The sequence below is a fragment of the Prionailurus viverrinus genome, chromosome C2, assembly GCF_022837055.1.
Source record: "Prionailurus viverrinus isolate Anna chromosome C2, UM_Priviv_1.0, whole genome shotgun sequence".
NCBI lineage: Eukaryota > Metazoa > Chordata > Mammalia > Carnivora > Felidae > Prionailurus > Prionailurus viverrinus.
The window spans coordinates 37,221,815-37,245,903 of NC_062569.1; the positions used below are offsets into that span (position 1 = coordinate 37,221,815).

At 40.5% G+C, this 24,089-nt stretch overlaps 2 protein-coding genes across 10 annotated transcripts in view; one reads left to right on the plus strand and one right to left on the minus strand.

Annotated features, from left to right (window-relative positions):
- Positions 1-643: 643 nt before the first annotated feature.
- Positions 644-24,089, minus strand: part of TFDP2 (transcription factor Dp-2) — a 174,862-nt gene continuing 151,416 nt past the window's right edge. For all 9 annotated transcript variants that reach the window (XM_047874566.1, XM_047874567.1, XM_047874565.1 and 6 more), the window contains 5 exons: positions 22,350-22,418; positions 9,780-9,931; positions 6,267-6,433; positions 1,795-1,900; positions 644-1,595 (listed from right to left, as the gene is read on the minus strand). In XM_047874566.1, the coding sequence (XP_047730522.1) occupies positions 1,412-1,595; positions 1,795-1,900; positions 6,267-6,433; positions 9,780-9,931; positions 22,350-22,418 (678 nt within the window). In that variant the 3' untranslated portion in view covers positions 644-1,411. The remainder of the gene's footprint in view (positions 1,596-1,794; positions 1,901-6,266; positions 6,434-9,779; positions 9,932-22,349; positions 22,419-24,089) is intronic.
- Positions 11,489-12,111, plus strand: LOC125174783 (ATP synthase subunit s, mitochondrial-like). Its single transcript, XM_047874575.1, has one exon. It carries the CDS (start codon positions 11,498-11,500, stop codon positions 12,098-12,100), a length of 603 nt encoding a protein of 200 aa, XP_047730531.1. The 5' UTR covers positions 11,489-11,497; the 3' UTR covers positions 12,101-12,111.

The window sequence follows — 24,089 nt, forward strand, 5'->3', positions numbered from 1 at the left end:
TGGTGCTGGGCCCAAAGGTGTTAGATGCATAATCCAGAGGCATATCCAAATGAGTTGAGTCGAGTTATTTTCCATTATTATTTGCTCTTCTCAAGGCCTTAGTGTGAAATTAAATCGAGGTTAGGCCATGCTGGCGGAATATTCACTCCCCTGAATATTCAGAGGGGCAGGAACTGTGAACACACCAGTGCAGTATGCCCAGCGACATCTTTGGCTATGAAATAACAAACTGTATACCGCACTGCTATAAATCCAATCGTTTGGAGTGATCAACATTTGTCGGTGTCCCTGTGAAACGGTGAATTATCGGGTTAATGTGAAATGCAATTTAGCCAGGAATAAACCTGATAAGGTAATTTTGATGAATGAAAATGTACAAAAGGTGACATGTACAGGAGAACGTTGCTGTTCATATTCTTGAAACAGACTTTAAAGACAAGTAATGACATTTGGTTCATGTTCACAAACTGCACATCGAGTGGAATCATACAAGTACTGCAGGGAACTAGAAGCAAGCAATTCGGTCACAGGAATCCGTCTGTTTTGTTTTAAATGAAAAAGCTATATGAAATGCACAGCTTTGATTAAAACTATAGGTACAATTTCCTTCTCTGTAAAACTCCAGATTTAGAATGCTGGCAAAGGCAGTGCTGGCAAAGTATTTAATGCACGTGGAAATGCTATTCTATTTTGGCTTCCAGAAGTAGCCCTAAAAAAATTCTATGCACCAATGCATTGGCTAATAATGATCATTTCAGTTTTACTATAAATTATTCTACATGTCACTTAAGTACTTAAGAATCAGCGCTTGCTCCTTTCTAGAAGCCGTCTAAGGCAGCTGATGCGTAAAGCACATCAACCAGACTTTCAGCTGGCTCAGCGGTTCAACCTGTGCTCCTCACACCACGAGGACTGCCACCTCCGCCCTGCGCTGTCCCGCTCACCCGCACTGGGATCTTCTCACGTTCATTTCTGCTTGTAAAAGGCAGCCCAGGCAAGGAAGAGAAACACGACAAACATGATGTCAAGGACTGTTCATTACAGCAATCCTGATTCTAAGGAGGGTTACGTGGGTGTGGGGGAACACAAAGACCCCACCTCGTGGAAGATAAACGAGCTTCATTCATGCTGCCAATTCCTTAGGGACTGTCCCCTCTATCACCTCAGAAAACCGCTTTGTCTGCGGTGTGATCTATTGCTCTGTTGTTTAAAGTTCTCGTTCACGCTATGTTAGCTTTTTTCATCTCAATCCTCTCAGCCTTCACAGAATTTGCTTATTGTGTTTCCCTAGTTTTCACTGAACACACAGTGCAAACAAAGGCAAAGACTGAAGCAATCATTTCAAAAACAAGAGCTCACACTAAAAACACACATGAGCATCAACTAGTAAAACGTGGGTTTTCTCCTGGCTTTATTCTGGGGAGGAGGAATCCTCCTCGTCATCTTCCTCGTCTTCATCGTTGAAGGAACAGGGGGTCTCGCCTCGGGACTCAGAGCAGTGAGAGGCCGCACTGCTGGACTGGTGACTGTTTGGGGCAAGGAACTGCCCGGTTGCTAAGGCCACTTCAGCATCCAAGCACAACCCTTGGTTTACGCTAGCAAATGATTAAAAACACAGAAGCTCATTAATGTGGCAAATGTTTTAAGCACTGTAAAATGTAGGAATCAAAACATGGGAAAGGAGGTGCCACTGGGGAGTTCTGCCAAAAGCTGCTCGAGACCTGGGATGGCGGTGACCCACGGGGAGGGTCAGGGCCGCGTGGCTTCTCTTCTTAACCCTGAAAAAATACGTACCTTGATTGGGACAAGGTGGCACCAGTGGTCAGGTCTAAATTTGAAACTGATTGGGTAGAGTTCAAAAGTAGTCCCTGATTTAACCAAGAAGGTCCTGTGGAGATATCTACAGGAAAAAACAAAAACAGAAGATGTAGGCACGCTGAGAGCTCTGTGGCTGCTGCTGTTACAGTCTTAAGGAAGCACAGACAAGTAAAGAGACGAGCCTGATTTAAATCACAGCTAGGTAAGTCTCCTGCCCTGGGGAGAACCCAGGTTTCTTCAGAGTGGAAAAAAAGAAATTTCTAGGATATAAGAACAGGAAGAAAATACAGGAAGGCAGACTACAGTGAGGAACAATTCAAATTAAGCCAATCACAGACACCCATTCTTTTTTCTTAAATAACACCTGGAGAGGGTAGCTCAGAGTACAGTGATTGCTGAACTATTCCTGGACACCTACTGGCCTCACCAACCAAAGACTCTGGTGTTAAAAGTCAAGCCAGGAGTGGGTAAAAAGAAAGTCAAATCAGAAACAGGTAAAGAAGGACAGACACATACATGTTTGCTAAAACCCCCACTGTACCATCTTTTCACATGTCCCTGAGTGAACTCAGGGCTATTACTCATCAACGATCCATTCTTTATCCTGGTATCCTTGGCTTTATAACTCAAACAAGCCTTTATCTTATTTTTTTAACATTTATTTATTTATTTTGAGAGAGAGCGAGAGAGTGTGTGAGCAGGGGAGGGGCAAAGAGAGAGAGAATCCCAAGTAGGCTCCAGGCTCAGTGTGGAGCCTGACACGTGGCTCAGTCTCATCAACCACGAGATGATGACCTGAGATGAAATCAAGAGTCAGACACTCAAATGATTGAGCAACCCAGGTGGCCCAAACCAGCCCTGCGTTAAAAGCCCTTATGTTACCCAGTCACATTTTTAACGGGGGTGAGACAGGCATTACTGTTTTAGTCTGCAGAAAAGTATATCCTTGCAATCTTATTTTCTGTGCATATACCATATTTCTCCAATCACAACCCTGATAAATTCTTATTGTAATTTTATTTAATACTTGTCACATTATCCAGAACATTAGCTCAAAGAAGGCAGTGACTGGAACATGTAAGATCTAAATGTTACTGAAGGCATGACATGAGTATAGTCTCTTCCAACAGTAAGTTTACAAAAGAGGTGGAAGAAATAATAAAAAATGTATTCCTAAAAAGAAATTCTTTGACTTACATGACATTACAAAATAAGACTGAATGTATACTCAGAAAGTATAACCTAGTAATGAACGTTTATTAGAGTTAATTGAAATTGTTTGGTAATTAATTACTGTGCAAAAACAACAACAAAGCAAAACAAAAAAGCCCCCACCACTCTATGGACTGGCTTAGGAACCCTGCTATCCTAGTACTGTCTGACCAAGTGAGAGGCTTCCTATGTAGGAAAAAAGGATACTGAATGATTAATTTTAGAATGGCTGTGTGAACCTTTTCTTTAGAGGCTAAGGCAGCTGTGGAAAAAAAAAATTCAATTCTAAGAGGAATAGCAGACTTTAAATATATTAAATAAGAACAAGCCTGTGCAAGATGAAATTAAAGCCAGAATCCTGTGGTGAATATTAATTAGTATATATGGAAACTTTGTGTCAGAAGACAGCTATTTACTTGTTTCCAAGTGCATACCACATTAAATTTTTCTTTTTCACAATGGCTTTGAAAAGCCTACATTTCTTTCACATTATCATAAGATCCACACAATAGTTCTCACAATCTTACTCAAGAGCCATTCTGTCCCTCTGCACACTAAAGGCACACATTTCTTCTTTTAAAGTAACCAGAAAGTCTACATCCCAGTCTGCAAATGAGGTCACAAAGAGATCAAAACCACAGAGCCCGCCTAATTGCCCTGTGCCTTTTCACTGAGAATAAGTTAAAATAAAGTTCTGGTGATTTATTGAGTAAGCCCTTTCTTCAGACCCTGCTGGACTGCCAGTATGACTGGGCTGCTAATAAAACAGCAGGGCCTACTCTGGGGTGGGGGGGTGGGTGGGAGGAGAAAGGAGCGTGGGGGGGTGAAGATATGGAGCGAGTTGACTGAGGGGCAAAAGAAGGGATCACACTTGCAGCAGGTGGATGGTGCCAGTTTTAAGAACCAAATCCAACAGAAGCCAAATCTCAATCAACAAACTCTTGTGTTTTGACCAAAGGGCCAAAACCATAAAACAAAATAAGAATGATGGGCACCTGGCTGGCTCAGGTGGTAGATCATGCAATTCTCGATCTTGGAGTTGTGAGTTCGAGGCCCACACTGGGTATAGAGATTACTTAAAAATAAACTCTTTAAAAAAAATAAGAGGTGATGGGTATTGAGGAGGGCACCTTTTGGGATGAGCACTGGGTGTTGTATGGAAACCAATTTGTCAATAAATTTCATAAAAAAAAAAAATAAGAACTACCTCTTTGCTTATATTTGATTTAATATACCTTAGAGCTAATATTACAATGCCTTCAGAAAGTGATGTGACATTCTAGGTGGTAATACTGAAGGAAACTAGCAAAAAGCAAAGGCAGAAAGCATTGTTGATGCATCCAAATTATATGTGCAGAATATACCACAGTCTTAAGAATTACGACAATCATAAAGATTTCTGAATCAGTGAAAAAAATATGAATTCTAGAACACGCAAAACATACCGTTTTTGTTTTCTAGTATACTCGGTACACTCTTTTTATTATTATTTTTTTAATGTTTATTTATTTTTTGAGGGAGAGAGAGACGGAGCATGAGCACAAGAGGGGCAGAGAGAGATGGAGAGACAGAATCCGAAGCAGGCTCCAGGCTCTGAGCTGTCAGCACAGAGACCAACGCAGAGCTCAAACACACGAACCATGAGATCATGACCTGAGTCGAGGTCGGATGCTCAACTGACTGAGCCACCTAGGTGCCCCTACTCAGTACACTCTTAAAGCTCATAATAATAATAAATAAAAAACCTGATGCAAAAATGGGCAAAAGATCTGAATAGACACTTCTGCAAGGAAGATACACAAAGGGCCAATAAGCACACAAAAAAGATGCTCGACACCATTAGTAATCAGGAAAATGCAAAATAAACCCACAGTAAAATACTACCTTTTGTCTACAAGGATAGCTATAATAAAAAAGATGGACAATAACATCTAAATGAAAAGTATGTGGGCAACATGGAACCCTCACACACTGCTGGTAGGCTTATAAAATGGTACAACTGCTTTTGGAAAATAGTTTGGCAGTAACTCAAAATGTTAAATATAGAGTTACCATATGACCCAGCAATTCCACTCCTAGGTATACAACCAACAGAAGTGAAAATTTATGATCACCCAAAAACTTGTACAAGAATGTTTATAGCAGCATCATTCATAACAGCCCCAAGGTGGGAACAATCCAAATGTCTACCAACTAGTGAATGGATAAATGAAACACGCTTTTATTCATAGAATGGCAATAAAAGGGGGGTGAAGTACTAACACATGCTACAGCATGGATGAACTTTCAAAACATAATACTATGTCAAAGAAGTCGATCACAAAGCCTACATATTTATGAGCCCACCTATATGAAATATCCAGAATGGACAAATCCGTAGTGACAAAGTAGATTAGTGGTTGCTAGGGCTGGGAGGAGTGGGGAGTGTGCTAATGTGTGTGGGGTTTCCTTCTGAAGTGACAAAAATGTTTCAGAATTAGTGATGACTACACAACCTTGTGAATATACGAAATACCACTGAACTGCACGTACCATCGGATGGTGAATTTTACGGTAGGTGAATTAAGCCTCAATTAAAAAAAATTAGGATACCATTTCACATCCACCTGATTGGGAAATCAGAACACTTCCATCCTGTAGGTGAGAATGTAACTTGTGAAATCAAGCTAATAAGGCTCTGGCATCATCTGGTACAGCTGAAGCTGCAGGTGCCTCTGACCCAGCAATCGGACGCTACACGCGGGCATGCGTGCACTAGGTTATCGCTAGAGGAAGGTTCAAAGCAGCACTGCTTCAGAACACCAACAAACTGGAAACAAAACTAAAGGCTTATCACCAGTAAAATGAACAAATCAATCATGGTATAGTCATAGAATAGAATTCTACAGACCAGTAAAAATCTATGAATTACAGCTACATGAAATCATGTGGATGGATGAAAAGAACATGATGTGGAGTGGAAAAAACCCCTATCTCTAAAGAATGCATCACTATGATCCCATTTACATAAAGGGGAGAAATAGGTAAAACTGAACAATAAATTGTTTCCAATTTATTATATGTTTGTATCTCTAAAAAAAGCAAGTGATGATAAAAAAGAAATTTAAGAGAATGGTTACATTTAAAGAGGCAGGGAAGGACACAGAATGGACTTTAATTTTCTATGAGGAAGGTTTTAACAGGTCGGGGTTTGGCATTTAATCAGGGACAACGTGTGAAAGTGTTAATTAACATACCTGTGATATAACCTTCTAACGCCTTCGGCACCAGTGATTTAGCAAGTTTCAGATCCTCTAGAGAGCATTTGCCTGACTCCAGGCCAAAGGACATTCCCATCCGCTTCAGTACTTCTATGTCATCATGGATCTCAAAGGTGTTGTCAAAATTAAAAAGATATTCAAACCTGCATCAGAAAACAAAGTTAGAATGTGTTTCAGTGGCATAGAGGACATCTGCACAGTGCTGTACTCTGTACATTATACAAAAGAATGAGGGCCTACATTCATCCTCAGTACTCGAAACTTATCGTTCAGAGCAGTAAGAGTCATTCTGCTGTGTTCAGGGGAATGACATCTCAAATACGCCACTTGCCCAATTAAAACAACTTTCTTATGATAGACAATAGGAGTCCATAAACTTCAGCCCTCATTAAGCTGCTGCAAACAGGGGTCAGAAACTTTGGTCTAAATCTAGCACTATTCAAAGTTGCCTTCAGCTTTTTCAAAAAGGTAAAATAGTAAGAAAGCCTTTCCAGTTTAATATAAGACATCCCTACTATGAATTGGCCTATATTAGGTTTGAGAAAGAAAACCATTTTGAATGCTTACTTCATGTTCACGAATCAAGTGTTAGCTGTACCATACTTTAGATAAGTAATAAATGGAAGACTTTTAACAAACGAACCAAAACTCAAATCCTGTCTTAAGAGCCTAAGAAGTGAAATATCTTAAGGAAAAAGTACCACATAAATATATAGCACATTTTCCCAAATGTTCTTGAAAATTACCAAATCAGGATGCCCGGCTACCTGATACATGCTTTAAAAAAAAAAAAAAAAAGGTTAATGTAGGAGAACACGGTCCTTTTGACTCCTGGGCTTGGCCCAAGGGCACCTTCACCTATAGGCCTCAACCCTACAGGGACAGAGTGCAGATGAAATGTTTTGGGACAATGGTGGGTTTATGCTGTCATAAAATTCTTAATTAAAATCATATGAAGGTAAAAATTATTTATGTTAGATTTTAGATCAGGGCAAAAATTACAATTGAAAGTAAAATGCCATGTTTAAATAATCTGAAGAATATAAAGCTGAATAAAGGACATTAACAAATTTTCATAAAAAAAACCACAAAACACAGAAAATCTTAAGTGTGTGCCTGTCATAGGGATGACCCTTGGCATAGGTTAAAAACAGATGGCTTTGTAAATTTAATCCCCTACATGAAAAAGCCTCCAGGCTAATTAAGGGGGAAAGACTGCATCATCAAAGTAACTGAAAGACAAGGCTTTAGGGACCTACCTTGAATAACAAGTTTCTACAAGCAGCTCAGAGCCTCTTCCCCTTACTCAGGGAAGGGCCGGGCAAAGGCAGGAGTCAGTAACCACCCACGGATGGAAATCTTACCAGGCCCTAGCCTGGGGTGAACAGAATCTATAATTCCCTGAGACCAATGGTTCCCAGATATTCCTGCTACCCTTTTTAGACTTAGAAGACTAAATGATGAAGAGAATTTAATAATCCCTCACAAAACAAGAGGTAACTGGAGAGAGGAAGTAGAATTCTAAGTGTGTTTCTCCTAAAAATGTTAAACATTCTCTAGGATTCTCAGTTTTATGAGAATATGTTAACACAGTCCCTTTAGATGTAGGTTTTTGTGAAGATTTACAAGTGTGTGAATAACACCGTCATGCACCATTTACTGAGCAGTGGGCTAGGTCCTTTAAGACTTTATCTACAACTTTTGAAAATCTGCAAGTTAAATACTGTAATTCTTACTTTTGTGGAAGAAGCACCAGATCTCAGAGAGTTTAAAAAACTGTAGCTAGAGGAAAGACTGAAAAATGGAGATTCTGACTTCATAGCCTACTGGGTCCCTATTTCTAATGGGGTCTAGGGTCTTAACTATCAAATACTTTTAAAATCCCTGCTCACTGTTTTTCTTCTTTTTCTTTTTGGCACCTTCTTATTTAAGTGACCTAGAATCTCTGTATGCCATCAAGATAAATAGGGAAGCAACACTGCCCTAGAAAAGAGTGGTAAAGACAAGGCCAAGCCCAAGGGCAATGTTGTAGCTCAGAGGAGACCAGAGGTCCCAGTCTCCGCGGACAGTTTTGGGCCATGCCCCTGGTACTGATGTAATTACTGAGCCCTCTTTCGCTTTCAAATGAATCCCAATTTGGTCAATAAGTTACATACTGACTCCTTGTAACAGCAGCAAATATTTATAAAGGGCTTGCCTTGGGTCAGATCCTTTATAGACACCATCTTATTTAATCCTCACAACAAGGCCATCATGTGATAGAGGCCTTGGAATCATCCCCTTTAGTTCTTCAGAAAACTGCTCAGAAGCAGCTAAGTGGGGGGGAGCCACAATCCACACTTGGATCTATCTCCCTCTACACCCTATTCCCTTCACTATCTCAGGACCCCAGTTGCAGCCTAAAGTCCACTGCTTTTTCATGAAGGGTAAAATAAATTACAAACTAATTCTTAGCAGTACTTTCTAAAACTGCTACTTCTCACTTGCTATGATAAGTATCATCAATCTTAGTTAAAATGTAAAACATTACAAATAGAACTACCATATGATCCAGCAATTCCACTTCTGGGTATATATCTGAAGGAAATAAAATCACTTTTTCACAAAGACATCTGCACCCCCATGTTCACTGCAGAATTATTTACAATAGCCAAGAGACACAGACAACCTGACTGTCCACTGACATACGAATAGATAGAGAAAATGTGGTGCGTGCGGTGTGGGGGTGTATACATGGAATATTTGGCCATAAAAAAGAAGGAAATTCTACCATTTGCAACAATGTGGATGGACCTTGAGGCATTATGCTGACTGAAGTAAGTCAGACAGAGAAAGACTGATACTGTATGATTTCACTTATGTATGGAATCTAAAAAATAAAAATGAACTCATAGATGCAGAGAACAGATTGGTGGTTGCCAGAGGCGAGGGTGGGAAGTGTGTAAAATAGCTGAAGGTGGTCAAAAGGTATAAACTTCTAGTTATAAAATAAATAAGAAAAAAAGAAAGCAGGGGATGCATCTAGCATTTTCATGTCCATTAATTAATAAACAGAAGCACACTCAACTACGGTACAGCAAAACAAAGAAACAATTGCTTTAATGCCGCACGCTCATGTATAGTATTTCTACAATAAATGAGGAAAGTGAATCACCAGTGACCTTACCTTGTCCCAGGCCCTCACGCATGGTCTACTTTCAGGCAGTTACTTGCCCAGAGTTAGCACATAAGCGTACATATGTGCGCATCTTGCCTGGGCTCCAGGCTCTATTATGTATCTAGCATGGGCAGAACGGTGCCAGGCACACAAAAGGGCTGCAGAGAGTGAGTGAGGAAGAATGCTCCATGTCTGCAAAGGTGTTTCTCCTGCCCCAGGACGTCAGCCTTGGAGGCCTCACATTAGGAAGTACACCCTTCTTTATGTTGCAAATGACGGGAATACATTACCAGGAGGCCGGCCCTACTCTCTTCCCCTAGTTCTCCACTCACTTGTCACTGGAGATGCTGCAATCTATGACTGTTTTCCTGCTTGTATTGATGATTATAAATGGCAGCTGAATGGTGGAGTTCAGAGCTGGAGGGCCCTGGTTCTGCTGTTCATTTTGCCGATTTCTCTGAACCAGGTTTTTGAAAGCGATTTGCTGTAATGATCAATAAAAAGAATATGGTCATTTGATGTGGATAAATGAGTTAGAATTAAGTGAGTTAAAATAAATGCATTTAAGAAATAGTTTAAAATTAGAGTATTTAATAAGGCCTTCCACCTATGAGTTCATTAAAATTAAATATTTAGGAAAGAAGATTAGAATGATCTAACTCAGATACATTTCAAGGGAAAAATTACGTTTAAATGATGGTGAACATCATCCTAATGTAAATAATTGGGCCCATGGTTTCCACCATCCACAGAAACAGGATCTTACAAATCTGGGAGAGCCCCATAGCGCCTTCAACTCAGAGTGACGCAGAGAGAATGACACTAAGTTGAACTTACATCTTCCATTTATCTAACACAGACTCTTGGGAGTTTAGGGTTCAATACAGCTTTCAGACAGTCTAGCTCAGGGATAAAGCCAACTATATAAAGCCACAGCATCCTTTCTTCACACGAAATCTATGGGACACCCACTACATAAAACCCACTATATAAAAGTAGCGTTGCTCTGGCTGGTGCAGTGGGGCAGGGAGTCCAGAACTCAGCTGATCTCTGCCCTCGCTCACCCTTTAGGTTCCTAGGGTACCTCCACAGACTCCACAGCCTCAGGGCACAGCTGGAATCTGGGTCAACCAGCTCCCCACCTGACATCTTCCAGATGAGAAACTGAGGCTTAGCACTTATAAGATATATCAAGGCCTGAACCTTTATACTGAATCTTGCTGCTACTTTTAATATAACCATTACTTGCAAGTCAAAGAAATGAGTGTCCATCCCACTCCCTTTTAATAAGGCAAATGTATCATAGAATTCCACAGCTAGAAAGACCATGCAATTCAACTTTTCCATCTGCTCATGAAACAGAGTGGTTTTAAATGCTCCTAAAGTCAGATCCATTCATTCCATCAGTGTGTCCCATCTTCTCACCCAGTAGGGATGAATTTAAGGTACTTTCTATGTTTCAGCAATCTTATCCTAGGATTGTTGATCTTAGGTTTAGAGCCTTAACAAAAGTTTGATTAAGATTATTTTTATCTTAGAGGTGCCTGGGTGGCTCAGTCGGTTAAGCCTCTGACTTCGGCTCAGGCCACAATCTCATGGTTCCTGAGTTCGAGCCCCGCGTTGGGCTCTGTGCTGACTGCTCAGAGCCTGGAGCCTGTTTCAGATTCTGTGTCTCCCCCTCTCTCTCTCTGCCCCTCCCCTGCTCATGCTCTGTCTCTCTCTCCCTCAAAAAGTAAATATACATTAAAATATTAAAAAAAAAGAAAGGGAACATTTACTCTTAAAATGCACAAAACAGATGGGACACCAATTTATTCTAGCCCCAACAGTGTGTCCAAAAATCACTATCAATATCAATCACTATCAAAAAACTATCATTGTCAGTACTATCAAATGTCATCAAATACTATCAATATATCGTTATTTTCTGCTGAAGAATGAGGGCTGTTTTGTATTTATTGCTTAATTTACTTAATGTTGAAAAGAATATGCTATTACTGTAAACCTGAGAAAAAGAATGAAATGTCTGCCCTTCCTCCAATGCCATCAAATGATGCTGTTTGGAAAAATTTCCCAGCAGTTGTGTGGCTTAAAGAAACTCCCATGGTCATGTGACTGCAGATACTTCTGGGGCTGGTTGAATGCAGTGTTTCATAAAGTGGATTACGAACGCATCAGGGATGTGGGACCTGAAAGGGCAGCATCGGAGTGGCTGCTGCACTGTGGGGCCATGGTGCGCTACCACGGCCAGGAGAGGTGGCAGAAGGACTACAACCGCCTCCCCACAGGACCTCTGGACAAGTACAAGATTCAGGCAATTGATGCCACTGACTCTTGTATCATGAGCATTGGATTTGATTACATGGAGGGCCTACACCATGTTGAAAAAATAAGGCTACGCAAGTGTCATTATATCAAGGATGACTATTTGGAGAAACTTGGCAAACTTGAAAATTTACAAAAGAGCGTATTGGAAATGGAAATAATTTCATGTGGGAATGTCACAGACAAAGGCATCATTGCTTTATATCACTCAAGAAACCTGAAATATTTATTGTTAAGTGATCTTCCTGGAGTAAGAAAAAAAGAAAACCTTATCCGAGCCTTTAAGACAGCACTGCCTTCTCTGGAACTAAAATTAGACTTGAAGTAAAATAATCATATTCAAGAAGTATCGTATTTCAACATAAAGTATCGTATTTCAACATAAAGTATTATTTGAAATTGTTGATCCTAAACATCATAAATACTCTATAATCATCAACAGACCCTAAGGATATCCAATCATGACATTACAGAAGCAGAGTCCATCATGTAGAAAATAAATATTCAGATATGACTCACTGAAGTTACTAAGTTGGAAGTAAAAATATATGTACATTAAATCCTTCTAGGAAAAATGGAAACAAGGTAGCAGTTTAATTCTAATATGTTCCTCATTTTATATAGAAATCAGTACAGTATGTAGATACTGACAGAGTTCTTTAAAGTGATTTAAATGTGCAACACAGATATTCTTTATTGTATTTTATCAGTAATTTATGCTAATGTTACATTTTACTTTAAAGCTATTGAAGCATGTTACTATAAATGTATATTTATGAAAAACTGAAAGCTAAGTTTCAGATTCATTGATGAATTATGAAAGGCAGTCATTGGTTGCTGAGGCATCCATATTGCTTCCCAGGATTTGCATTCATTTCTCATGACGCTACGTTCCTTTGTTCTTTATAACCTACACCTTTCTCTGAACGAATAGTTTCTGACTAATTTGTCTATTTTGTAAGCTTAGTGGGGTGTTTTATTAAAACTAGACATAAATATTTGGCTGAATTCAAATAGTTTTGCCAACTGCAGTAGAACAAAGGAAATAGTCATGAAGATCATACTTTTTGCTTAAATTAAAATATTGCTTTAAACCAAAAATTTTGACATGCCAATTAGAAACTAATTTAAATTTCGCCATATATGTTGGGTACTGCTTCCTATGACTTCAAGGGACATCAAAAAGAAGTATAAACACAAAATTCAATTTATATCTAGAAAGCAGTGATAAAGAATATCACAAATAGGTAAAAACAGATCTTTATTTTCACCTGCCTGAAATGGCCCTGGTTCTATTATTGTTAATTATAGGCCAACTTGTCTGTAGATTTCTGTATGTCTGGTTCTTGAATATAAAGTCTTGAATAGAACCTTAGCTGGAAATAATTTTAAAATGAACACTGTATGATGCAGAAAAAAAAAAAAGAATGAAATGTTTGAATACTTCTGCCTAGATTCTCTTCCCTTCTACTAGAAAAAGCATCTCAGCAGATGCTCTCATACTTTGCCTAGCTTTGTGGCCCTAGTGCCACGAGAGGGTCTCAGTATAGGAGGGAATATAAACAGTAAGAAATAAGAGTTATTATATATTTATCACTCACTGTTCATTGTTATGTACACTGAACAGCATCAGAGATTTTCCAGGTGAAGAGAGCAGTAATAACATACACAATGTTACTTTGATAGAAAAAAGAAGAATCAACTCCCATTTGTTTTGGACTGATTTCCTTATTTGTTGCCCTTTGATTGATTTCCTTCAGCCTTTTGTTCTTTTCCAGGCTCATTAACGGCAATTTCAGAGGCTGAACAGTTTCAGGTATGTTCAGACATTCATTTTGTTGTGCACTATTAGCAGGTCCTGGAAAAGGTTTCAGGGCTGGTAAGGACAGTTGTATGGATGGGATATCTGGATTACTTATAGGTGTAATTTACTCAGGCCATTCCTTTCCTACACTTCCAAGGATAAATGAGAGGTGGTGGCAGGTAAGTAGAATTTACCTGTGTCACGTGATGTCAGTGAAGTGTGACATTAACTTCTTAAAAATCAAGCTAGCTTTGCCATGGCAAATTATTAATGTTCAGGCATGTGTTTAATTTACTTTCTATGACAACTTCATGAATGTTATTTGATGAAGGAGAGAAAAACAAAACACTAGCAGGAAATAAGCTGTATGTCTGTCTACCAGAAGACCAGATAGTACTTTTTCACTTGGGCACCTGGGTGGCTCAGTCAGTTAAGTGTCTGACTGGCTCAGGTCATGATCTCACGGTTTGTGCATTCAAGCCCCGCTTCGGGCTCTGTGCTAACAGCTGGGAGCCTGGAGCCTGCTTCAGATTCTGTGTCTCCCTCTCTCTCTGCCCCTTCCCCCACTCACTTTCTGTCTCTCTCTCAAAAATAAATAAACATTAAAAAAAATAGTGCTCACTGTACAAAGATAAGCAGAGGAAAAAATATTCCATTTGATTCTTTTTATTTTTTTTTTAAGTTTATTTATTTATTTTGAGAGAGAGACAACAAGCAGGGTAGGGCCAGAGAGAGAGAGTTCGGGGCTCAAACTCACAAACTGTGAGATCATGACCTGAAGTAAGTCAGATTCCTAACGAACTGAGCCACCCAGGCACCCCTCAAATTCATTCTTTATGAAGGCTACCTAGGGATGTAAACGTCCCACATACCTGAGGGTGATCGTGCCTAGTACCATTCTTACTGATAAACAGATAATTACAGGCATACTATAAAAAAAAAAAAAGGTTTTTTTAGTAACATTATGTCAAAAAGTAAGCTCCAAAATGTTCCATGAAGGTTTTGAAGAAATCTAAGGACGACATGGCACAGAGGTGAGAGACTGTGAGCTAGTGGGAAACAGTGCAGCGACAGGGACAGCAGAGGCAGCTGGGGAGAGAAAGTGACAGTGTGGGTTAGAAGCCAGTGCCTGGCAGGCCAGATCTCAGAAGGGAGAATTCCACAAGGAGGAGCACAGGAATAAACCGTCAGCTTTCAAGTTTGTTTTTTATTTTCTTTTAAGCTGCAGAACACTCTCTTCAAATTTTTTTTTCAATATATGAAGTTTATTGTCAAATTGGTTTCCATACAACACCCAGTGCTCATCCCAAAAGGTGCCCTCCTCAATACCCATCACCCACCCGCCCCTCCCTCCCACCCCCCATCAGCCCTCAGTTTGTTCTCAGTTTTTAAGAGTCTCTTATGCTTTGGCTCTCTTCCACTCTAACCTCTTTTTTTTTTTTTCCTTCCCCTCCCCCATAGGTTTCTGTTATGTTTCTCAGGATCCACATAAGAGTGAAAACATATGGTATCTGTCTTTCTCTGTATGGCTTATTTCACTTAGCGTAACACTCTCCAGTTCCATCCATGTTGCTACAAAGGGCCATAGTTCATTCTTTCTCATTGCCACGTAGTACTCCATTGTATATATAAACCACAATTTCTTTATCCATTCATCAGATGATGGACATTAGGCTCTTTCCATAATTTGGCTATTGTTGAAAGTGCTGCTATAAACATTGGGGTACAAGTGCCCCTATGCATCAGTACTCCTGTATCCCTTGGGTAAATTCCTAGTAGTGCTATTGCTGGGTCATAGGGTAGGTCTATTTTTAATTTTCTGAGGAACCTCCACACTGTTTTCCAGAGTGGCTGCACTAGTTTGCATTCCCACCAACTGTGCAAGAGGGTTCCCGTTTCTCCACATTCTCTTCAGCATCTATAGTCTCCTGATTTGTTCATTTTGGCCACTCTGACTGACATGAGGTGATATCTGAGTGTGGTTTTGATTTGTATTTCCCTGATGAGGAGCGACGTTGAGCATCTTTTCATGTGCCTGTTGGCCATCCGGATGTCTTCTTTAGAGAAGTGTCGATTCCTGTTTTCTGCCCATTTCTTCACTGGGTTATTTGTTTTTCGGGTGTGGAGTTTGGTGAGCTCTTTATAGATTTTGGATACTAGCCCTTTGTCCGATATGTCATCTGCAAATATCTTTTCCCATTCCATTGGTTGCCTTTTAGTTTTGTTGGTTGTTTCCTTTGCTGTGCAGAAGCTTTTTATCTTCATAAGGTCCAAGTAGTTCATTTTTGCTTTTAATTACCTTGTCTTTGGGGATGTGTCAAGTAAGAAATTGCTACGGCTGAGGTCAGAGAGGTTTTTTTCCTGCTTTCTCCTCTAGGGTTTTGATGGTTTCCTGTCTCACATTCAGGTCCTTTATCCATTTTGAGTTTATTTTTGTGAATGGTGTGAGAAAGTGGTCTAGTTTCAACCTTCTGCATGTTGCTGTTCAGTTCTCCCAGCACCATTTGTTAAAGAGACTGTCTTTTTTCCATTGGATGTTCTTTCCTGCTTTGTCAAAGATTAGCTGGCCATACGTTTGTGGGTCTAGTTCTGGGGTTTCTATTCTATTCCATTGGTCTATGTGTCTGTTTTTGTGCCAATACCATGCTGTCTTGATGATGACAGCTTTGTAGTAGAGGCTAAAGTCTGGGATTGTGATGCCTCCTGCTTTGGTCTTCTTCAAAATTACTTGGGCTATTCTGGGCCTTTTGTGGTTCCATATGAATTTTAGGATTGCTTGTTCTAGTTTCGAGAAGGATGCTGGTGCCATTTTGATTGGGATTGCATTGAATGTGTAGATAGCTTTGGGTAGTATTGACATTTTGACAATATTTCTTCTTCCAATCCATGAGCACGGAATGTTTTTCCATTTCTTTATATCTTCTTCAATTTCCTTCATAAGCTTTCTATAGTTTTCAGCATACAGATCTTTTACATCTTTGGTTAGATTTATCCCTAGGTATTTTATGCTTCTTGGTGCAACTGTGGATGGGATCAGTTTCTTTATTTGTCTTTCTGTTGCTTCATTATTAGTGTATAAGAATGGAACTGATTTCTGTACATCAGAAATTCTGTACATCTGAATTTGTATCCTGCAACTTTGCAAAATTTATGTATCAGTTCTAGCAGACTTTTGGTGGAGTCTTTCGGGTTTTCCATGTATAATATCATGTCATCTGCAAAAAGTGAAAGCTTGACTTCATCTTTGCCTATTTTGATGCCTTTGATTTCCTTTTGTTGTCTGATTGCTGATGCTAGAACTTCCAACACTATGTTAAACAACAGCAGTGAGAGTGGACCTCCCTGTCATGTTCCTGATCTCAGGGAAAAAGCTCTCAGTTTTTCCCCATTGAGGATGATGTTAGCTGTGGGCTTTTCATAAATGTGTTTTATGATGTTTAAGTATGTTCCTTCTATCCCGACTATCTCGAGGGTTTTTATTAAGAAAGTTGCTGAATTTTGTCAAATGCCTTTTCTGCATCGATTGACAGGATCATATGGTTATCTTTTCTTTTATTAATGTGATGTATCATGTTGATTGATTTGTGAATGTTGAACCAGCCCTGCAGCCCAGGAATGAATCCCACTTGAGCATGGTGAAGAATTCTTTTTATATGCTGTTGAATTCGATTTGCTAGTATCTTATTGAGAATTTTTGCATCCATATTCATCAGGGATATTGGCCTTTTTTTAATGGGTCTCTGTCTAGTTTAGGAATCAAAGTAATACTGGCTTCATAGAATGAGTCTGGAAGTTTTCCTTCCCTTTCGATTTTTTGGAACAGCTTGAGAAGGATAGGTGTTATCTCTGCTTTAAATGTCTGGTAGAACTCCCCTGGGAAGCCATCTGGTCCTGGACTCTTATTTGTTGGGAGATTTTTGATGATTGATTCAATTTCTTCACTGGTTATGGGTCTGTTCAAGCTTTCCATTTCCTCCTGATTAAGTTTTGGAAGTGTGTGGGTGTTTAGGAATTTGTCCATTTCTTCCAGGTTGCCCAGTTTTTTGGCATATAAATTTTCATAGTATTCCCTAATAATTGCTTGTATTTCTGAGGGATTAGTTGTAATAATTCCATTTTCATTCATGATTTTATCTATTTGGGTCATCTCCCTTTTCTTTTTGAGAAGCCTGGCTAGAGGTTTATCAATTTTGTTTATTTTTTCAAAAAACCAACTCTTGGTCTCGTTGATCTGCTCTACAGTTTTTTTAGATTCTATATTGTTTATTTCTTCTCTGATCTTTATTATTTCTCTTCTGCTGCTGGGTTTGGGGTGTCTTTGCTGTTCTGCTTCTATTTCCTTTAGGTGTGCTGTTAGATTTTGTATTTGGGATTTTTCTTGTTTCTTGAAATAGGCCTGGATTGCAATGTATTTTCCTCTCAGGACTGCCTTCACTGCATCCCAAAGTGTTTGGATTGTTGTATTTTCATTTTCATTTGTTTCCATATATTTTTAATTTCTTCTCTAATTGCCTGGTTGACCCATTCATTCTCTAGTAGGGTGTTCTTTAACCTCCATGCTTTTGGAGGTTTTCCAGACTTTTTCCTGTGGTTGATTTCAAGCTTCATAGCATTGTGGTCTGAAAGTATGCATGGTATGATTTCAATTCTTGTATACTTATAAGGGCTCTTTTGTGACCCAGTATGTGATCTATCTTGGAGAAGTTTCCATGTGCACTCGAGAAGAAAGTTTATTCTGTTGCTTTGGGATGCAGAGTTCTAAATATATCTGTCAAGTCCATCTGATCCAATGTATCATTCAGGGCCCTTGTCTCTGTATTGACCGTGTGTCTAGATGATCGATCCATTTCTGTAAGTGGAGCATTAAAGTCACCTGCAATTACCACATTCTTATCAATAAGGTTGCTTATGTTTGTGAGTAATTGTTTTATATATTTGGGGGCTCCTGTATTCGGTGCATAGACATTTATAATTGTTAGCTCTTCCTGATGGATAGACTCTGTGATTATTATATAATGCCCTTCTTCATCTCTTGCTACAGCCTTTAATTTAAAGTCTAGTTTGTCTGATATAAGTATGGCTACTCCAGCTTTCTTTTGACTTCCAGTGGCATGATAAATAGTTCTCCATCCCCTCACTCTCAATCTGAAGGTGTCCTCAGATCTAAAATGAGTCTCTTACAGACAGCAAATAGATGGGTCTTGTTTTTTTATCCATTCTGATACCTTATGTCTTTTGGTTGGCGCATTTAGTCCATTTACATTCAGTGTTATTATAGAAAGATATGGGTTTAGAGTCATTGTGATGTCTGTAGGTTTCATGTTTGTAGCGATGTCTCTGGTACTTTGTCTCACAGGATCCCCCTTAGGATCTCTTGTAGGGCTGGGTTTAGTGGTGATGAATTCCTTCAGTTTTTGTTTGTTTGGGAAGACCTTTATCTCTCCTTCTATTCTAAATGACAGACTTGCTGGATAAAGGATTCTTGGCTGCATATTTTTTCTGTTCATCACATGGAAGATTTCCTGCCATTCCTTTCTGGCCTGACAAATGTCAGTAGACGAGTCTTATAGATCTCCCTTTATATGTTAGAGCACGTTTATCTCTAGCTGCTTTCAGAATTTTCTCTTTATCCTTGTATTTTGCCAGTTTCACTATGATATTGTCGTGCAGAAGATCGATTCAAGTTACATCTGAAGGGAGTTCTCTGTGCTTCTTGGATTTGAATGCCTTTTTCCTTCCCCAGATCAGGGAAGTTCTCAGCTATTATTTCTTCAAGTACCCCTTCAGCACCTTTCCCTCTCTCTTCCTCCTCTGGAATACCAATTATGCATAGATTATTTCTCTTTAGTGCATCACTTAATTCTCTAATTTTCCCCTCATACTCCTGGATTTTTTTATCTTTTTCTCAGCTTCTTCTTTTTCCATAATTTTATCTTCTAGTTCACCTATTCTCTCCTCTGCCTCTTCAATCCGAGCCGTGGTTGTCTCCATTTTATTTTGCAGATCATTAATAGCATTTTTTAGCTCCTCCTGGCTGTTCCTTAGTCCCTTGATCTCTGTAGCAATAGATTCTCTGCTGTCCTTTATACTGTTTTCAAGCCCAGCGATTAATTTTATGACTATTATTGTAAATCCACTTTCTGTTATATTGTTTAAATCATTTTGGATCAGTTCATTAGCTGTCGTTATTTCCAGGACTTTTTTTGATGGGAATTCTTCCGTTTTGTCATTTTGAATAGTCCCTGGAGTGGTGCAGGGCTGCGGGGCACTTCCCCTGTGCTGTCTTGAATAACTTGTGTTGGTGGGCGGGGCCACAGTCAGACCTGATGTCCGCCCCCAGCCCACCACTGGGGCCACAGTCAGACTGGTGTGTACCTTCTCTTTCCCTCTCCTAGGGGCGGGATTCACTATGGGTTGGCATGGCCTGTCTGGGCTACTTGCACACTGCCAGGTTTGTGGTGCTGGGGATCTGGCGTATTAGCTGGGGTGGATTGGCAAGGTGCACAGGGGCGGGAGAGGCAGGCTCAGCTCGCTTTTCCTTCGGTGATCCACTTCGGGAGGGGCCCTGCGGCACCTCTCGCTTTTCCTTCGGTGATCCACTTCGGGAGGGGCCCTGCGGCACCGGAGGGAGTCAGACCCGCCGCCAGAGAGATGGATCCGCAGAAGCACAGCTTCTGTGTTCGGTGTTTGCGCGGTGCAAGCAAGTTCCCTGGCAGGAACTGGTTCCCTTTGGGATTTTGGCTGGGGGATGGGCGAGGGAGATGGCGCTGGCAAGCACCTTGGTTCCCCGCCAAGCTGCACTTTGTCGTCCGGGGCTCAACAACTCTCCCTCCCGTTGTCCTTCAGCCCTCCCATTCTCCGAGCAGAGCTGTTAACTTATAACCTTCCAGATGTTAAGTCCCGCTTGCTGTCAGAACACACTCCATCCGGCCCCTCCGCTTTTGCAAACCAGACTTGGGGGCTCTGCTTTGCCGGCAGGCTGCCCTTCTGCCCCGGCTCCCTCCCGCCAGTCCGTGGAGCGTGCACCGCCTCTCCGCCCTTCCTACCCTCTTCCGTGGACTCTCGTCTACGCTTGCCTCCGGTGAATCCATTCTGCTAGTCTTCTGGCAATTTTCTGGGTTATTTAGGCAGATGTGGGTGGAATCTAAGTGATCCACAGGACGCGATGACCTCAGCGTCCTCCTACGCCATCATCTTCCCAGAAGCCTCAAATTTTTTTTTTAATGTTTATTTTTGAGAGAGAGACAGTGTGAGCAGGGGAGGGGCAGAGAGAGAGGGAGACACAGAATCTGAAGCAGGCTCCAGGCTGTGAGCTGTCAGCACAGAGCGTGATGCAGGGCTCGAACTCACGAACTATGAGATCCTGACCTGAGGGATATCGGGCACTTAACCGACTGAGCCACCCAGGCGCTCCCAGAATACAATCTTCAAATACAACCTTATTGGAAATCCTGTACGAAAAAGACATAAAATGCTTGCTCCAGCACTGGCTCCTCAGGTAGGTCCAATGGGGTTCAGTGTGAAAAGCAGACACGGAACAATAAGGAAGAAAGAAATGCCCCAATCAGGGTGGAAACATCACCTCCCGGGCTTGCTGTGTTTGGGCAATCTCTGCTCTGTCTGGGGCTATTCCTCTCCCGGCCCTACTTCCTTTCCTATTTCCTTCTCAGATTATACATAGGCCCCTGCAAGGGCTCAACGGTCTTCTCTTGCTGCTCTCGTGTATCATGAACGTGAAACAAATGAACAAATATTAGCATCTAGAAAGTAAAAAACAAAAATGTGGAATATTTAAAAATACCTAACCATACTGTGTCCATTAGACAAAGGGAGTGCTTTAGAAAAAAAACCTGCAAAAAAAGAAAGAAAGAAAAAAACCTGCTACGATATTTGGTAACTTGTTACCTTTATTTCTGAAAAGTGGATTACATCAAAAATTAAATAGGATCTAACTTTTGTCAAGTCAAAGTGGATTTTATGAGTGGTTGAAAACTCTTCATATACAGACAATTTGCTGATAAAAAAAAAAGCATAAAGACCCTCTGGCTCATTTTAAAAAGGGTTTCTGATTGCACTGAAAATGACCCCAGTGTACTACTCAAAGTGAATTTTCCTAGCAAATGCAATTACCAAAAATAAATTTAAAAAAAATTACATGTGATTCTACTTCACATGACTTTATACATTGGCTCTATTATATTGAAAAAAACTTCAAATTCCAGGCAATTATCCAAAACACTATAAATATAGGGATCCTTATTACACTGTAAAAATTAACTTTCTTAAAAGAAAGGCATTTTAGCTTTTGGTATTTCTACGAAGCTTACTGAATCATTACATGTTATTCTATTATTTACAGATAATAAGTATGACAGGTGGATTTGATTATTTTACTCAAAGAGCCTGAAGTGTAAGCAGTCTTACTTCTTGACATTCCAAATCAGGGCTAACATAATAAACACACAGGAAAGGACTCCTGATATGGTTTCTGTTCAGAGTAAGAATAAGTATCAAAAGTAAACCGTTGCATATATAAGTCACACACAGGGCAAGTGAGCTGCCAGGGAGCCATGACGATGGTGAGAGGTGGAACCTTCATAAAGCTAGACCATGGAGATGGTGGTGAGCTCAGATGTGGAGGGGTTGCCCTAGTGTGGTCCCATCAGGCACTACTCAAGGCACCCAAAGTATTATACACTGACTCTAAAAGCAAGTAAGCAGAGCAGCAGAATACAGGCGGGGAAGAGAATGAAAACTATCCCGACATCTTTACCTGCAGGAGAAGTTCTTGCAGCTGGGCCCGCTTCTGCTTTATCCGTTCTATCCGCCTCTGCTTCTCGATCTTTAAAACATGGGTTATGAAAGAACATGAGCATACGTGGAGTATAAAGTACTGCCTACCTTTCAGTTATCTGAGTTATCAAGAACTTTCCTTCAACCTCCATCCATTTTAACTACCAATATCATTACTGAGGAGCAGGGTTAGGGTTAGGGTAAGCAAGTAGGCATGATAGCAGAATTGTGGCAACTATTATCTATAATGACATCCATCCACTTAATGAACACTTGGCATGCAGTACTTGTTGCTATTGTTACTCAAGTTCTAATCAGAGTAATAGCTAACATTTAGTGAATACTTACTCTAGGTGCCAGCAACTCAACCAAGCACTTTACACACATTATCTTAATTCATCTTCACAAAACCCTATGAAGTAAGAAGTACTGCGTTTTGCATGTAAAGAAACGGAGGTGTCGAGGGTTAAGGAACTGCCAAAGGTCACGTAGTTACTAAGTGGCAAGAGGCAGGATTTGAACCTAAGCCACCTGGTTCCAGAGACTCTATTATTAATTATTTTGCTACATTAGCCCCTCACGTAAAGAATCAGGGAAGATCTCATTTAAGATCGCAGTTTAACTGACTTTTAAGTGGGCATAGCTCCTAATACAGTTAGCCTGCATACTCAATACACGATTCCAACCTGTAGTAAGGAACATGCTTATGGGGCAAATTTCCCAGCTTCACACAACCATTATTTTCCTCACTCTTTCTGAATTTTCTCTCAGATGACTTCCTCACTGTGTCTTTGGGCAAAAGTCAATGACATCAAATATAACATTTTTCTTGTCTACTCCAACCAGGTTTCCTTTTTTTTTTTTTTTTTTTTTTTTTAATTTATTTTTGGGACAGAGAGAGACAGAGCATGAATGGGGGAGGGGCAGAGAGAGAGGGAGACACAGAATCGGAAACAGGCTCCGAGCCATCAGCCCAGAGCCTGACGCGGGGCTCGAACTCACGGACCGCGAGATCGTGACCTGGCTGAAGTCGGACGCTTAACCGACTGCGCCACCCAGGCGCCCCCAGGTTTCCTTTTTTTAAAAAAAAAAATTATTTTTGAGAGAGAGAGAATGAATGAATGGGGGAGGGGCAGAGAGAGAGAGAGAGAGAGAGAGAGAGAGAGAGAGAGAGAAAGGATCTGAAGTGGGCTCTGAGCTGACAGCAGACAGCCCGACACAGGGCTCAAACTCCCAAAATGTGAGGTCTTGTCCTGAGCCAAAGTTGGGTGCTCAATTGACTGGGCCACCCAGATACTCCCCACCTCCTCTTTTTTTAAATGACAAGCATGTTTCTTATTTGCTCTGTATCTACTCTAGTATGCACCGGGAGCATCCTCTCATCCTCTAACCACTATACCACTTTCATCCCAAATTACTTAACATTCACTCAAAAATCTGTGTGGCTTTCCATATCTGAAAAGATGTTGTAAGACTTTGTATCTGTATCTACAGCTGGGACAGGCCAGGCCCAGCCACTACCTGCCTCTCATGCCCCCCATCTAACACCAGGCTAAGATGTATCGATTCTACCTCTAAAACATTTCTCCAACTTCAGGCCACTGACTTGACTCAAAACATCTCCAATCCACCCCCTCAATTTCCCTCCTCATCTTCCATCAGTTCAACTTCCATCAGTTCAACCCACCAGCAGGGTGATGCCTTAGAATGTGTCCTATCA